The sequence below is a fragment of the Cololabis saira genome, chromosome 11 (genome assembly GCF_033807715.1).
Source record: "Cololabis saira isolate AMF1-May2022 chromosome 11, fColSai1.1, whole genome shotgun sequence".
Taxonomy (NCBI): domain Eukaryota; kingdom Metazoa; phylum Chordata; class Actinopteri; order Beloniformes; family Belonidae; genus Cololabis; species Cololabis saira.
Genome location: NC_084597.1, coordinates 26,718,428 through 26,736,387, shown reverse-complemented (window position 1 = coordinate 26,736,387; position 17,960 = coordinate 26,718,428). Strand labels below are relative to the sequence as shown.

Here is a 17,960-nt window from a genome sequence, read left to right as displayed (position 1 = left end):
CAGTGTGGGTGCTCATATTGTCATAGTTATTGTTCCAAGTGAAGCTGGCTCTTAATTTTGTTCAGGGAGGAATAGAAGAGCAGTTTAGTGACAGATAACCCATAAAGTAATAATTTGAAAGAGATGGTTAAAGCAGACGAGCACTAAGATGCAATGTTATTTACCTGTTTGGAGACTCAGCAGCTGTGGACTACAGGACAGTCCACGAAGTCTGAACTCCACAGTCCACGAAGTTCTGAAAGCAGCGTGTAATGTCACTACCAGTATGATGAAAACATTCCCAAAAGATACACATCAAATATCAACAGGTGCCTTAAACTATGATTTTAAAATGGAAAAACACAGCAAATGCTGTAAGCAAAAATCAAGATTGCAGGGGGCACGGTGGTAGTGCAGCCGCCTCACAGCCAGAAGGTTCTGGGTTCAACCTCGCCCCGGACGCTGTGGGTGCTCAGTGCCTGTTTAGTTCCCCCATGACTTCAGCGCCCACACCCTGGGTGGGGTTGGTGAACGGGCCTTTCTGTGTGGAGTTTGCATGTTCTCCCCGTGTTCCCTTGGGGAGCTAATGTGAGCTACCCTCACAAAACCATGCAACAGTCCTGGGCTATACATGCCCCCTCTGGCCAACCAGGGACAGATGGGGTGGGGAGGATGAAGTATTGCAGGGAATTGAAGGGGGCGGTTTCAAAAAGAAACAAAGAAAATAATGAGTATTGACATATAGTCCTTAAAGCAGCACTATGTAACTTTTCCACCTTAATATAATATTTCATCATCATCATCATTGTGATGGTACATCAACTTCCAACAGGTTTAATGACACCTCTGTCATGGTCTGGGGGGGTCTGTATCACCTTCACTGGCACTATGTAACTTTGAGGAGCATGGTAGGAACCCTTCCACACTAAAAAACTACACATCTTTACGGCTTTGACTGCTTTACGGCATATGTCACTTCCCCCTCCTTCCCGATTCGTAGTCGAGACGAAAGCTGGGCTGGGCGTGAAGCGCAGAGCTCAGGTTGGTGGTGAGCTAAACACAGAGCTGGTATCATGGCCAAAGCAGCGGAAAAAACGAAGAAAATAAAAGTTTTATCGGAGGAGGCAAAAAAAAAGAAAGCGGGAGAGTAACAAGCTAAATGCCCGGACAAGAATAAACATTGGCCCGGCGTTCTCTCGCTACAAGCCCTTGTAGCCGTCGTCTTGGACAAGAGATGGTTGGAGGATGTAAAGACGTTCCTCACCTTCAGGTTTGCACTTTTGTCAACACCTATGTCAGTGTGTTTTACAAAAACAATTATCCTGAAACTACTACAGCTGGTGTAAGTGTTGCTACTGTATCAAATGTCAATATCTATGTAAACAATTTTACTCTGCAGGTCTGTATATGCAGATATTTATACACTGATGGTAAAATCAACAAATTTGTAGATACAGTAAAATATAGCCAGAAAAATGAAATATATAGGCTGTACAGCCGCCCGGATGAGCCATCCAGTGTGATGTGGCTTCTACGAGCCGTTCAGATTCTGGAATGATTTACATGGGTTGGCCTCCGATGCGTGAAACCACGCCCACAACTAACTCCCCACCCACTCACAATCCTGCATAGATAATGAGGTTAGAGAATGGGAAGATAAAGACATGGCTCAGAGGCTGAATTTCTAATTTATTTAGCAAAAAAAATCAAAAGCTTGTTTTTAAGACATTCAAGGCCAGTTTAAAAGAGATATTACATGCCATAATAGGTCCCCTTTAAGAATGGCCCCTTTTCTGCCGTGCGGTAGCTTCCCAAAGGTTTCAAGTAAAAAAGTTAAATGCTGTATTAGCCCTTCTGTTTTCTAATACAGCATTTAAGGCGGAAGAAGACTTTAACCAACACTATTTAAATACTCCAGACCAATAGCATTTCATAGGAGGAAGTTGATTTTGAGTAGTTTTATTATTGTCAGTTTGTTTTTAATTTATAGTCCACATCAATTGGTGCAGTCCTCTCATTAAAGCCTTTGGCCTGTTCTAGATCTGAGTCAACCTGGTAAGCTGCACTTCTTCATCCAGTTGACCGGCTGCTCTGATGTCACTGCACTTGGCAAGGCTTTGGCCAAGGTGATGAATGAATGAATCCTGGACTGTTTCATGGACCATCAATGATGCTGTTAGTGCAGACAAAGAGATGAGGATGTTATTGTTGAGAGGAAGGTTTTATTAAATCACATCGCCTCTATGGCTGCAACTAACGACTATTTTAATAGTCGACTAGTCACCGACTATTGAAACGATTAGTCGACTAATCGGATAATTAGTAATTTTTTTAAAATTTAGTATGAGGTTGCATTAATTATGTGGCAAATGATAATAAACACAAGAAAGATGGTACTAGAGCCCTGCTATACCGGGACTGTTTTCTTCATCCTGCTCCCGCTGCATTTCTGACCATTACCGCCTGCAACGTGTGTGTTCCACTCCCGCCCCTCCCGCAAAACTCATGAATTCATGCCCGCACGGCGCACAATAATAGAGATGCATTGTTTTAGTGTCTTCTCCCATCCCGCAAGAGAAATGTCCAGTCAAATCTATCTGATTTAATGTTAACATGATCATTGTGGAGTTTGATGGATAATTGACAGTTCATAGGCACCTGACTGAAAGTTAGATGCAAATCCATCATTGTCATCAGCGCACAAGCCTTTTTTCGCCTTTCCCGCTGCATCAATTATGTGATTGAGGTTATAGCAACGAGAGTAGCTGTGAGTGGCTCAAATAATACTAATAAATAACATAAAATAAACAAAGTTTAGAATGAAAGGAATTAATTTAACAAATGAATCGCTTGGCTATTACATTGCTGTGGAGGGAGAGAATGTTGCTGACCGACTGCGGTCCCGTGCGTCTCTCTTTCAAGATGCGCCACAGACACTAAACGCAGTTTCTCCAAATATCTGACTTAATTTAATACTTTGTCAGGCATAACGTTAAAGCTTTCTTTTAAAGCCAAAATATGCTTAATATCTTACCAAGGCGAGTCCGTTTCGTTCAGCACTACGACATGCTTTCTCTTCAAATGCATTACCGACGTGCTCCCGTGAAAAGCAACGTCGGCTTTGCAAACATTGCAAGTCATCTTTTTATTCACCGTATCGAGGCTAAAATGCTCCCAAACTTTTTATTTTATCAAAGTTTTATTACCCGCAGCTGCGCTCAGACGCTGTCGTGCATGCGCGACTCGACAGAGATTGTATTGAAGTGCGATGCCTCACTCCATTGGAAAAACACGTCTGGCGACAATTGTCGACAATGGAATTCATTGTCGACAATTTTGATTATCGATTTTTGTCGACAACGTCGACGAATCGTTGCAGCCCTAATCGCCTCAACACCCCCCGTGGGCCTTCGCGATGCTTTGTTTTAATTAAAACAGTGGGATTCCCCTGGTCCGCACCAGTTCTAAGTTTAGCTGCTAGGCGCCAGCCAAGGCGACCCGCCAGCGGGCCTGCGCCAACGGGTCCCCGACGGCACTGGCGTGTTCAGGGAGTGGCCTGGGGTGGCACGGGCCACCCCTAAAATCTGATTGGCCACCCCTGGTGCCACCCCAATGTCTGAAAATACAATTGGCTATATGCCCAGTGAGAGGCGGACCATGACGCTGAATGTAAGCCGCACTCTTATTTTGAGCTCAGGGCTCCAGACTGCGACCAAATGCTCGCATTTTGCGACCAAAATTTGAGTATGTGCGACTGAATTTCATGTCCACTCGCACACGTGCGACCAGTAAATTTGCCTTTTTTTTTTCTTTACACGTTAAACGTGGAAGGGGTGCGTCAATGAACCCGCATATTTGCAGGCCAATGAGTGTGGAAGGGAATGAGTTGGGGGATCTATTTATTTATTTATTTTTTTCGTTTAATTTCACCAGCTCAAAGCAGGTATTACGCCCGGACCACATTTAATGCGACACAACGCGCTGCGCCGCGCACATAAAGTTAGAAGAAAGAGACGGCGGATATGTTTGGTTTTAGTAACATCATGCTCAGGCAATGTCTGCAATGGCCCAGACGGGAGACACATGTAGCTCAGTGCTTAACTTTTATTTTTAATCCACTCTATATTCTTCTGGTTGTTCTCCGATATGCTCCCCTAAAGCCTGAATTATGGTTCCGCCTTAAATCGACGCAGAGCCGCCGCCGTAGCCTACGCCGTAGGCTCTGCGTTGTTGTAACGCGGAACCATAAATCAGCCTTCACCCGGTACATACATAGGTTTCTCTAAACATCTGTCCCCGCTACAGTTTTAACTAAAAGAAAATGTGCTCCAATACAGCAGGTCTCATAATTTTATTTTGAACACTGCCAAAACTCTAACTTAACGTAACTAGAACTTAAAATTTGCACAAATGAAAGTTAAATTTTAACACGTGGGAAAAACACTTAACCTTTTAAGTGATGTGTGTTATCAGGTGTAATGGCATTTTTAGGTTAGAAAATAAGAATATTTCTTGGTAAGATCCTTAGTTATTTGAGTGAAGGCAGTGAATTTGGTCGACTGGTGTAAGTTCAGGGTTTTAGTAAAGACACAAGTAGGGAAATATTATTGGCCAGTACCCCCAATATTTGTACATTTGTTAAGTACTGTGTTTAACAGTTAAATTCATGGCTGAAAGGTTACTAAGCACTTTGTTACCAAGCACTTTTTTATCATGTGAATGTATGTTTTTTTTATATATAATGACAGCAATGGTGCTGTCAGTTTACTTTATGTTGCGGCATCTTTAAAAGTGCACAATAAAATGTAACACTGCATTTGAAACAGCACATTGTGGTAATTCATTAATCTATTATGAAATACGTATTACTAATACACTGAAATGTAGTAGAAATGTAAACATTTGGTTAGCGTGTTGATAAACGATGTGCGCTCCTAAAATTTCTGATTGTGCCCCTAAAAATTTTCAGTTAGGGGCTACTGTGCTCCTAGTGAAAAAAGTTAGTCTGGAGCCCTGGAGCTGCAGTTCCACCATCAACCTTAGTGGCAGTAAAGCACTAAAGAAGTATCTAGCCTGCAAAAAAAAAAAAGAAAAACGGGATGGAAAGAAGAAGAAGCAACCGGCGAAGCGGGCAAACAAACAGAAGGAAAAAACAAGTCTGGAGCTGGAGCATCCCAGCGTTATAACAAAATTTGTTAAAACTAATGTAAGCTTTTTTTTTATGTACACCTAATCTCGGGAGAGGTCAGCTTTCTCTGATGATATAAAATATTCTACATTGTCAGTACCTCCAACCATTGTTGCACCTGTTAAATTTTGCACAGTTTTGTCAAGTTAATATTTTGTCCAAAGAGGATTTAACTTGAAACTTTTTTGGCACTTTATACTGTGACTGTTTTGGAAGGTTGTTTTTTTTTTCCAAGATTAAAGTATGGAGATTTTCAATCACATTTGTATGTTTCCACTCCTGTGTGTTCTGTGTTCTTGTGACTAGTAGGTTTATTTTTCCTTGCAGTGTTAGTAATTGCAAATGTGTGTGTGGGTGTGTGTTTGCTTCTGCGCGTGCATATGTGTGTGCGCAGGCGCTCCTACTCACACTTCATGCCACCCCTGTATAAGTCAGTGCCCCACTGGTGCCACCCCTGTCAAAAAAGTCTGGACACGCCCCTGCGGCGCCCGTCGGCTGGGGAGATCCGCGAGAAGGGCCCGGCGCGCGTCCAGATTCGCCGCCGCCGCAGGCTACCCTCCTTGATCCAACAAACCCTCCTCTGTTTCTGATTGGCTAATACCAAGGTTCTGGCTCACTTAATTGGTTTACAACAGCATCGGTTTAATGCCTAAAGGCTGATTTATGGTTCTGCGTGACACCAACGCAGAGCCTACGGCGTAGGGTACGCGTCGATTTAACGCAGAACCATAATTCAGGCTTAACATGATAACGCACGTGCAAATGTTTTTTTGTTCTTTCTTTTTTTTTCCTAATTTTCCAACTGACGGAAATCCGTCTAGAAACGGAGAACTTTAATCCCTGCAATATTATAAGTGATTCTGGGGATCTTTCTTCCTCACACGACTGCGTGGGCAGGTGCAGCATGTACAGTGTACATGTACTGTGCCCTAAATGTGTGTTTGTGTACCTGGTAGGTGTAGGGATTCTGTGGGTAGCTCATCGGGGTCTGTGGAAACACGGCTCCTCCAAAGTTGTTGTAGGAATACGCCTGCAAACAGAACCAGTAAAGACAGAAGAAGTGACGCCAGTGTTCAAACAGATCATAAAACACACTGAGAAACAGTTACTTATTGTAATTTCTTTGTCACTTAAGCTCCTTAAAAAAGCTGCACTCCAACAGGTAATACCTGATGTTTTTAAAAAGTACTGACTTGTCTTACTTTCCCCTCCAAATGTCAACCAAACTGAAAAGTACGCTGAAGAATACACTTAACCCTTTAACCATTTTTTTGTTACAAGAAATGTTTTTGTGACAGTTTTGTTAATTCCACAAAGGCCACATAATATATTTACCTTGTCTGAAAACTTCATTTTTAATATAGTTTACATGCCACCCAGTGTAGAGTTGTGTACTGAATGTTGGTTCCCGGACAGGTTCAGTGAGCTCTTCAGCCGTATAATCCGGCTCAAAACGGTAAGGACGTCCATCATATTCAAAGTCGTCGTCCACAACCTCAGAATTTGACAAATATTCAGACATGTTTCAAATAACTATCAGTAAACTAACAGTAGCGAACTCCAGCTGTACACAGAGCTGTGTCTGCGATGCGTGCACAGAGATGACGTCATGAGTTCAGAGGTCCTGTTTACAAACTGATTTATTTGTTACACACACAGCCCCGGATGTAGACAACAGGTCCTGGAAGACGCCCAGAAGCAGATGTAGTGATTCATAAAAGAAATGAACGAGTTTCGCGTCAATAATGTGTTATTTAGACGCTGCATCGTCTGTGTCCCCCTGTGCCCCCATTCGCTACCGTTATATGGAGAAGCGACTCGCACAAAACTCCTAATATCTTCCGAAGGACTCCAAATGACACCAAACTTCTCTGGGTGAGTATAAGACCATAAAAAATGCCAGAAATAAGGTCCAGGTTGTAAAAAACTGAACTTTCCCTTTAACAACTCGTTTCATAAAATTGGTATAGAAACAATTACATTTCAGGAACCGATATCGAAGTGAAAGTATCGGTACCAATACCAAACATTTGGAAATGTAACCAACCCTGTGAGAATTGAAGCTTAAAACCAGAGTAGGCTTGACTCGCGTGCTTTCACAGCATGGAAAAACCATCCACAGGACCCCGGGGGAAAAAGATGAAACAAAAGTAGATTTATTCTTTAATTTCCAAAGTATACAGTTACAGGAGTAATCCTAACCCAAAGTTTTCTAAAAAGAAAAAGCACTACGGTAAGAAAACTGTGTAGCTCTATCCAAACATCTGCTCCTTCTGCTCTGCTCTTAAAAGGGAACCTATTATGGCATTTAATGTATATTTTAAACAGGCCTTGAATGTCTTAAAAACAATCTAAAGCTTGTTTTTCCACATAAAACAGAAATTCAGCCTGTGGGCCATGTCTCTAGTTTTACCGCTGCTAACCCCTTTTTCTGTGAGTGATCCTGAGGGGCGGGGAGGCTATGATAATGAGGCTCTGTGCTGATTGGCTGCTTGAATGACATGTAGCAGAGGAGGGAGCCTCACTCCGGGGAGAAGAGCCGGCTGCGTACATAAAAAGCGTGTCCCATGCGAGAAGCTTCTGCCACAAAATAAATTCCATTGCTTTATTTTTTTCTATTGGACTGTCCTAACTGGCCGCGAGTTTAACGGTTTCAGTGTGGACAGAGAGCGTCCGATGTCACGCAGCTCGACGTGATAGTCGGAGGCTCTCATTCAGTTACACGCTGTAAACGGATCTTAAAGCCTGATTTACGGTTCTGCGTTAAATCATCGCGTACCCTACGCCGTAGGCTCTTCGTTGGTGTAACGCGGAACCATAAATCAGCCTTTAGTCACCTCGTCTTCACACAGGAAGATTTAATTGAATTCTAAACAGGTACACCACAGTTATTTACTCAGATCCCTCATCATTTCACTTCTTATGTTACAAGACAAATGAATCATGTTAACTGTAAAGAAATCACAACACTGAATTTTCCCAAATGACAACTTTATTGTTAAAAAAATAAAACATGTATGCACTATTGCTGGGTCAAGGAAGGACCGTGCGTCTTCTGAAAGTGTCTGAACAGCTTCAGGTGCATTGCTTGGAAGATCTGAAACCATAAATAGAAGAAAAATGTATTACTAATAGAGCTCCGGTGGTAACACTGGAGCCAGCGGGGCCCGGGGCCCCTCACCGGTCTGGTCCGTGAGCAGCTCCGGCAGCTCCGTGAGCGGCCCCGGTGGCTCCGGAGCTTAGCTAAATACTTAGCCCATGCAGAGATCATACTCATAGACAAATATAAATAACATAAAAAAATAACGTCACTTACCGCTGACTCGTGTGCAGTTGCCGGGTCCGGGCTGTGGGAACTGATCCTTTTATGAGGGAAAATGTCGATGCAAAAACTGTCCCTCGCTGTGGAAACAGCCACCGCTTCTAAACAATGGCTGAAGCTCCAGCCGGCCGAGTTAGTTGTGGGCGTGGTTTCAGCAGCGGACGAGAACGAGGGCGTGGTTTGCATTTTGGTGACGTAACGAAAATGCACAAATCTAAACGGCTCGTAGAAACCACATGACACTGGAAGATTCAGCAGGGCGGGCTGTACAGACCTTGCAGATTTTCATGGGATTTCATCTTCCCTGAGTTGGCAGGGTGAGGGGAGACCACTTTATATGTTAAAACAAGAAAAAACGTGTTTTTCATAATAGGTCCCCTTTAAAGCGACAGTAACATGAAAGTAACTCTCAGCATAGTTACAAAAACAAGCTTTCTTAACCTCTCTTAAATTAAATTACTTTTAATAACATTTAACCTATTTTAATGATCTATTTATTCAATGAAATTAACTATTTATTTCTTTATTTATCAATATTAATTATCTGAACATAGACTTATGAACCAACAAAAATCATGTATGTCCTTTTCGAGCCTTGTGGCCCATAGAGTCGGTGTTTATCTCTGGTTTCTGTACAAAGTGACGCCAGTGCCAGGGTTCGAACTCATGACCTTCAGATCCTGAGCTCAAAGCCCCAACCACTAGGCCACTCCGCTCCCAAAAACATCATGTAGATGCACCTAAATCACACCTTGGCTCCCACAAGCCCTAAACCAGTGTGATATTCCTTATAGCTCTCTCATGTGTGAGATATACCAGATTATAGGGGCTGTCTCCACTGAAAATGGGTGTAGACTGCATCACTCCTCCTCCCATGGGTGAACAGCAAGTACAGTAATAGTACTGGGTGGGACTCATCCGAGGAGCCTGTCCTCCAACCAGACGCGATGGCATGGAGCCTGAATGGAGAAGAAGAAAAAAAAGTTTAAAAACAAAAAAAAAAAAACAACCTTAACCCGTTTTGTGCTATCACCTGGTAAAAGATAATTTAAGATTAAAAAAAGTAACATATTCAACGGGAATTGTGCTTTGATTAACACTTGTGATGGAAAACCATTCAGACTTGCAACATTGGGCAGAATGTATGTTAGAATTATGGACTTTTACACAAAGGGATGTCTTAAACACCGTTTGCACTTTTTGGGCTTTGAATAAGTTATTTTAGATGCATGGAGATTGTTCTGAATAAAACAAATGATGCCCTGACACTTTTGTTTTGGTTTATGTATGACATTTATTTTATGTTTTCACAAGTAAATAGTTGTAAGAAGGGTAAAAATGTATTTATTTGTTGGCATTTAACAGAAAGATGCATCAAAAAGTAAAAAAAAAAAATCTAAACAAAATAATCGTTATTGAATATCGGTATCGAAAAAAGAATCGATAGATTAATCGAAAAGAAAATACATAGTTGTTCCTGTTAGTGATTCAATTCAGCCACACAAATATGTACATGCCTGTCTACCTCTCACCCCTTATCCAAATGCTGGTTAAATGCTACAATTTTTTTTCTTTTCTCCCCATAAAAGACAACTAACCTCACTAACATCAGTGCAATAGCCCTCAATTTAAAAGTTGATAGAGAGAGGAGGGGAATATAGATCACAAGTGTGCATGCATTCTAATGGGAAGTGTGAACATGTCACAGTTTCACAGTGTAGGATAGGTTTTTTTTACTGTTTAACTCACTCCCCTGTTTTTCCAGATCCTGCCACCCTAATCAGCCAGAGATCCACTCATTCCCTTCACCTGTGCTTCCCCAGCTCAGCTCCACACCTGGTTTCCCTCATCAGCAGTTCCCCTCATATACCGGCCCATTTCCACCTTCTAGTTTGCCAGATTGTCGTGTGCTTTTGCCTCGCTTTCCAGCCTTCCTGATTTCTGTCCTGTTCCTGCCTGCCTGCCTGCCTGTAACCCTGCATGATTCTTAGTTTATGGATTTTTGCCTGCCCGTTTTGGTTTTGTTTGCCTGATCTGCCTGACTACCCGGTTTGACCCCTGCCTGCCTTTTGACAAAGATTAAAGCCTCTTGGACTCTGATCCTGCCTGGTGTTGTGCATTTGGGTTCTCTGTCCTGTCTGAGCCGTGACAGTACAATCTGGCCAAGACTGAACCCAGCCAACATGGACCTACCACGTAAGGAAGAGGATTTGTGGGATTTTTTTTATGGGGACCAAGTGGCGTTCTACCACCGTACGGTGAAGGGGACAGAGACATGCCCCCAGTTCCAGCCTGTTGCTGTTCCCGAGGTGGCCCCGGACACACCCCAGTCTCTTCTCCCTTTCTGGGGAACACGCCTGGCTCTGGGTGGGCCCAGAGGCCTGCAGGCTCAGGGGAGACAACGACGGCGTCGGCCCCAGCCCCAGCTTGTTCCTGCTCCCCGAGAATCGGCTGATAACATGCGCTGGGCCAAGGAGGAGGAGTATTGGGACCCCTTTTGGGGAACACGCCTGGCTCTGGGTGGGCCCAGGAGCCTTCAGGGCAGGCAACGACGACGGCGTCAGCGCCAGCCCCAGCTTGTTCCGGCTCCTGCTCCTGCTCCGGCTCCTGTTCCAGCTGCTGCTCCAGCTCCTGCTCCTGCTCCTGTTCCGGCCCCCCGCATCCTGTCTGCTCCTGTTCCGGCCCCCCGCATCCTGTCTGCTCCTGTTCCGGCCCCCCGCCTCCTGTCTGCCCCGGTTCCGGCCCCCCGCCTCCTGTCTGCCCCGGTTCCGGCTCCCCGCCTCCTGTCTGCCCCGACTCTTGTTCCTGAGGCGGTCCCGCAGCCCTCGGTTCCTGAGGCGGTCCCGCCGGTCTCTGTTCTGGAGGTGGTCTCTGTTCCCCTTCCTGAGGCGATCCTGGATGGATCTGCCGCAGTCCCAGACCGACCCCCTGACCAGTCTGCCGCAGTCCCAGACCGACCCCCTGACCAGTCTGCCGCAGTCCCAGACCGACCCCCTGACCAGTCTGCCGCAGTCCCAGACCGACCCCCTGACCAGCCTGCCGCAGCCCCAGACCGACCCTCTGACCAGCCTGCCGCAGCCCCAGACCGACCCTCTGACCAGCCTGCCGCAGCCCCAGACCGACCCTCTGACCAGCCTGCCAAGCCCCCAGACCGACCCCCTGACCAGCCTGCCAAGCCCCCAGACCGACCCCCTGACCAGCCTGCCAAGCCCCCAGACCGACCCCCTGAGCTGCCTGCCAAGCCCCCAGACCGACCCCCTGAGCTGCCTGCCAAGCCCCCAGACCGACCCCCTGAGCTGCCTGCCAAGCCCCCAGACCGACCCCCTGACCCGCCTGCCAAGCCCCCAGACCGACCCCCTGACCAGCCTGCCGCAGTCCCAGACCGACCCCCTGACCAGCCTGCCAAGCCCCCAGACCGACCCCCTGACCAGCCTGCCAAGCCCCCAGACCGACCCCCTGAGCTGCCTGCCAAGCCCCCAGACCGACCCCCTGAGCTGCCTGCCAAGCCCCCAGACCGACCCCCTGAGCTGCCTGCCAAGCCCCCAGACCGACCCCCTGACCCGCCTGCCAAGCCCCCAGACCGACCCCCTGACCAGCCTGCCGCAGTCCCAGACCGACCCCCTGACCAGCCTGCCAAGCCCCCAGACCGACCCCCCGAACTGCCTCGTCGGTCTGCCCGGCACCGAGGACGGCCCCCGGAGCTTTGGCCATGTGTTGGCCGGGGCCCTCCTCCAGACCCCCTCCTCCTGCCCGGGGTGGGGGGTTTTGGGACATCTGGAATCTGTCCCTTGAGGGGGGGGTTCTGTCACAGTTTCACAGTGTAGGATAGGTTTTTTTTACTGTTTAACTCACTCCCCTGTTTTTCCAGATCCTGCCACCCTAATCAGCCAGAGATCCACTCATTCCCTTCACCTGTGCTTCCCCAGCTCAGCTCCACACCTGGTTTCCCTCATCAGCAGTTCCCCTCATATACCGGCCCATTTCCACCTTCTAGTTTGCCAGATTGTCGTGTGCTTTTGCCTCGCTTTCCAGCCTTCCTGATTTCTGTCCTGTTCCTGCCTGCCTGTAACCCTGCATGATTCTTAGTTTATGGATTTTTGCCTGCCCGTTTTGGTTTTGTTTGCCTGATCTGCCTGACTACCCGGTTTGACCCCTGCCTGCCTTTTGACAAAGATTAAAGCCTCTTGGACTCTGATCCTGCCTGGTGTTGTGCATTTGGGTTCTCTGTCCTGTCTGAGCCGTGACAGAACAAACCAAAACAAACAGTATAACAGGTTAAGTGATAGCATTTTCATTGAAGGGTGAAAAAATACATACGAGAGCTCCTTTCTTTCATAATAGCAGGGCCCAATTTGAGTTCCCGGCCCTTAAAAATGATCTGCTGCTGTAGGGGAAAAATAATTAAATTAAAATAAAGTATTAGTTTAAGTTGTTGACGTACGACCAAACTACACAAACATTCACTCACCTCAATGATTGACTGAATGTCGATATCTTCATTGAAGTACACAAACCCATAACTGAAAAAAAAAATAAAAACTCCAATTCCATTAACATGAACTGCCAATGGAAATTAGCCTTTTGGCTACAATTGGGTGCATTTACATTTTTAAAATTTTCATTAATGTACATTGTCCCTCTATAACAAATACATGCAAATCAACAAAAGTACAAAATGTTTGAAAAAAAACATCTGGAGCAGTCAATAAGCTACAGCCAATGTATCAGGTGAAGGTATCAGGTGAAATTACTGTAAGAAAGATAATCCCAAAAGGGGAAGACATCCAAAAGGGCACAATATTTGATTTACTATTGATCACAACACAGCAGGCATCTAGTTTTACCACTATAAAATATGTTTTACTCAACACATAATTTCTACTACTACCATGTACTAATCCATTCCTTTACAGGAGTTCCTTGTCCTTTCTATTTTTGTCCACGTTTTGAACAAATTACAGCACAAACACATTGCAATGTTTGTTTCTTTCCTTGGACGATTCTTCAATAATTAGACGCTCCGATTGACTGGCCAGTGACCAGAAATTGCCGAAATTTCAGCCTGACCAATCACATTCTGGTCCGTTTTGTGGATGAGCCAAACAATGTACGCAGCACTATTAAACATGAAAGTGCTGAGTATACACTACAGTGTTTCCCCTAGAATTTTTTTCAGGTCCGGTGGTACCACCGAAAAAACCCTAAACAGACGAGGCGCGTGGGACGGCATATTGGACATGTGAGATGCAGCAATAAAACAAAGTTTTACATTAAAAATCTTTGTAGGCCTATATTGCTGAATTATATAAACTTCAATGAAATCATTAGACTTCATCTAACCTTTAACCAAAGTGTCTGCCAAAGTGTCAGGCTGCAAGTGTCAGCACACTGCAGCCTGAAAGGCTGCAGTGTGCTGGTCTGACCCCATATGAGCCTTGAGCACATCTTTTCTATATATTTCAGAGGGATCTCTACGAAAAGCTTGTGCTGACGGTATATGCCACAAAACATCCCTATTCACAATTGAGATTATATCAGTTATAAATAATTTAAACATTGTAGAAGATTTTTTTTCCCTGTTTTGTTATAACAGAGTTACATGCATTTGACTGGGGAAAAAATTAACCTTTAGTGGTTCTAGTGGAAAGACAATCTATTGTCTGTGTTATTTTCATCATTATTGCTTACCAAAAAAAGCTCAATCAGAACAAAAATGTAAGCTAAACAACGAGCAGAACCTACGGCGTAGGGTACGTGGCGACGCGCAACGTACGGTGCGTGTCGCCGCATACCCTACGCCGTAATTCTGCGGTAGTGTAACGCAGAACCATAAATCAGCCTAGACGCTCACACGTGTTCTGGCGCTAGGACCCCGCGGACGCATGGTGTGTCGTCGGGCTGTGTTTTCCTTCATGCTTCCCTGCAGTGTCACATGCAAACACAAACACACGTACCTGGCAGAAAGATTTCTTTATATCATGTTGTCTGTCGCCCGCCATATTTTTTCTTTTTTTGGCCGGCGCCATAGTTGGCTAGCTACAACTCTATACATCCCATAATGTATAATAATATGCCCGCGCTCTCAGCAGCGGTACTCGCGTCATTAAGGCTGATTTATGGTTCCGCGTTACACCAACGCAGAGCCTACGGCGTAGGGTACGCGGCCAGCGGCCGTACTGTGCACGTCGCCGCGAACCTTACGCCGTAGACTCTACGTCGATTTAACGCCGAACCATAATTCAGGCTTTACTGAGCAACGAAGCAGGTTGACTCACGTTGTAGAACAGCGCTGCAGAGGCGCTCCAAAACGTAAATGATCATTGATTTTTTTTTTTTTTAGGCCTGGCGGGGGGTCTCGTTGGCCTGGCGGGCCCGCCAGGCCTATACAATGGTAGGGGAAACACTGCACTAGCAGGAGCAACATGATAAAGGTGGAGATTTCTTAGTAACCATAGACTTAAATATTGTTTAACGCTAAAGGTTTTCTGATGACCAGTTTTCACCTATCTTTTTTTTCTTTTAATACCGGATGCCATGTTGTAAATAGGCAAACAGGCACGTGAAGCCGACTAACACGCCCACTTTATGTCAACCAATGTTAGGCATGGACACCAGCTCCGTTAGCCCATCCACGATGGAGGAGCTGCTGGAGAATACTTAAGTTTCACATATCGTTTTGGAGGTGAAATCAGAGATGACTGATGAGGAAGTGATGATGGTTAGCCATTGGTTAAACACACTATGAAACAAAACCTTTGCCCCATAATATAAATAAATGTATTGCTTTAAATTAATTCAACGGAAGTGTCACTGGAGCCTTATTGGATGTGAAATCTAATAATGGAGACGAAAACTGTTTTTTGAATCAGTATATGTATGATTGAATATGTTTATTTTTGAAAGTTGCACATTTTAATATGAAAGGAAATAGAGAAATAAATAAATCAATAGAGGGGAATTGATGTAAAGTAAAAACATTTTATAAATTCACCTGATGTGGTACAAAATGCTAATATGCAGTAGTCAACATTTAAAGTGGATTAAAAACATGCATGCTATGACATTTTTTTTAACAATATCTTTTCTTGTCTTTGGAAAACTTTGAATAAATATTTTTATCCACTTCAGTTGTTGATGAAAGCCACACAGCTGGATGTGCGCCACTTCAGAGAAGCTACAGTTCACTCTGGCCACAGCTATTGATCGCAAGCAATCTATAAAGTCAACTTAACATCTTAATGAGCCTATCTTAAAAAAGGTTTTACATAGCAGCACATAAATATATAACTATCTATTACAATTGTCACAATGGCAAATAATAATAAAAAAAGCTAAATAATAAAAACCATGATGCAAAAAAAAGAAATGTGGAGGTTTTGTGTATTAAAAATATTGGATAATTAAAGTTCTTTATAAATATCAGAACCGGCACAAAAGCAGGTCACACTCACTAAAAAAAATCTGATTTGGCCAAGAAAATTGCAATCAGTGCATCTCTACAAATATTCAACCATTTTTTGTGCTTGCCACATTTCAGAGACCAGCAGGAAGATCGAATCGCTGATAGATCTTGTCCTGTCTTTGACCATTTTTAAGTAAGGATAACAGTGGTGGGGGGAGAAGAAAAAAAAAAAAAAAAAAAATCGATATTGCAATATATTGTTGCGCTCTCTGTCGCAATAAATAATCGATAATCTGACGGCAAATATCGGTATTTTATTACAACACACATAATGGATTTACATGGTTGTCATCACCGCACTATTGTTCATGCACTTCAATTTGTCCAGCAGCTGTACAGTGTTTACATTCACAAGCCTAGGAGGCAGTGATGCTCTATAAAAATGCACTTTCTTTGTACATTGTATGAAGTTTTGGCATTGAATAAATGTATAACTACAGACGTTTTCCTTTTTATGGGTATTTTTTCTTTTTCAGTCACATCGTGATATATCGTTTTTTTCTTAAAATATATCGAATATCGTAGATGTCGTGATATTATCGTTATCGTGGGCCACATATCACCACAGTATTGAATCGTGAGTTACCCGTATCATCCCACCCCTAAAGGATACGATCATGAGATTTAACATCTCTTTTTCAAAAGAGGCCCCTGAAGACCAGAGTTTCTGTGCAACTCACCCTTTGCAGATCCCTCCACGGTATGTGATAATTTTTACTTCTTTTACTCTACCAAATCTTGCAAAGATGTCCCGTATTTCACTTTCATCCACCTGATGGTTAAAAGAAAATATTTTAGACGCTAAGAATGTACACTGTCTCCAAATATTTGCTTCTGAAGAAGAAATACAATACAATTGGTGAAAATGTACTTTTAGCTCCAGTAATAGATTTCCATTTAAGAATCCATGTTTCCTTTAATTAAGCTGGGTAAAGTACCAAATATATCTCAATGTGGAAACCACCACATGACTTGGTCAAGTGGTGACGTCATCAAATACAACACCAAAAATTACATAAACTCTGTTGCACATACGTCAAAATAAAAACGTTTGTTTTCGTAAAAAGGTGCGTTGTTGGGAAATCCCTTTTATTTTGCATTGATTTCCAGTTTTGACGTAAACAGAGCCAAACTTACCTCCCTGCCGGTCCCACCAACAAAGACTGCGTTTGGATTCCGTTTTCCTTCAGGCAGAATGTATCCGTTTGATAACTTCATGGAAGGGACCGTTTGATGGTTGTGTCTGGGCTTGTTGATATCCTATAAGATATACAATTAGATAAATACATACCAGTGACGTGCGGTGAGGTTCATGGTTGGTGAGGCAATGACTCTTTTAGTGTCAGATTTACAAATATATAAACCAAAAACGGTAGCTTATTCAATTGGCTACTGGTTCATTCATATCTCATCAGCATTCTTCACAAAAAAAAACACGGGCACACGCGCGCGCACACGGTACATATTACAGATATGTAAAGGTAAGAAAAAACGTGCATTTGCTCTACACCCTCCATGTGTTGGCCGTCGCAATTCTATAATTCATACAACATAAATGAGAGTATAGACTGGTGTACAAAACCACAGTTTAAATTTTGACCTTTAGTGAAATATTCAGTTGTTTTTAAAACGTTTAATTCTGATACTTCATACAACATAAATGAGAGTATAGACTGGTGTACAAAACCACAGTTTAAATTTTGACCTTTAGTGAAATATTCAGTTGTTTTTAAAACGTTTAATTCTGATACTTCAATTTAATACAGATTGCTCAACAAAAAGCATGAAAAGAAAATCAAAGAATATTTTATTTGAGGCCAAATTTTAGTTTTTAAATATTCTAATGTATTTTTCTTAGTCTAATCTCTTTTTTATAAGATTGAAATTAAAAGTGTTTGTACCCGTTGGCTCAAGTACGGCCCCTTCAGGGCGGCAGAGTATTGTCTGCCTCCCCCTGTGCCTTTTTCACTGCGGTTTTATTTTCCATCAGCGAAACTAAATATCTCACT

At 43.6% G+C, this 17,960-nt stretch overlaps 1 protein-coding gene across 1 annotated transcript; it reads right to left on the bottom strand.

The window, feature by feature from the left end:
* Positions 1–190: 190 nt before the first annotated feature.
* LOC133454449 (deleted in azoospermia-like) lies at positions 191–17,356 on the bottom strand. The gene is made up of 8 exons (XM_061733180.1): positions 17,345–17,356; positions 17,089–17,211; positions 16,632–16,723; positions 12,958–13,009; positions 12,807–12,873; positions 9,306–9,448; positions 6,117–6,197; positions 191–235 (listed from the first exon to the last, which is right to left on the bottom strand). The coding sequence occupies exons 1-8, from the start codon at positions 17,354–17,356 to the stop codon at positions 191–193; spliced, it is 615 nt and encodes a 204-aa protein (XP_061589164.1).
* Positions 17,357–17,960: the final 604 nt, after the last annotated feature.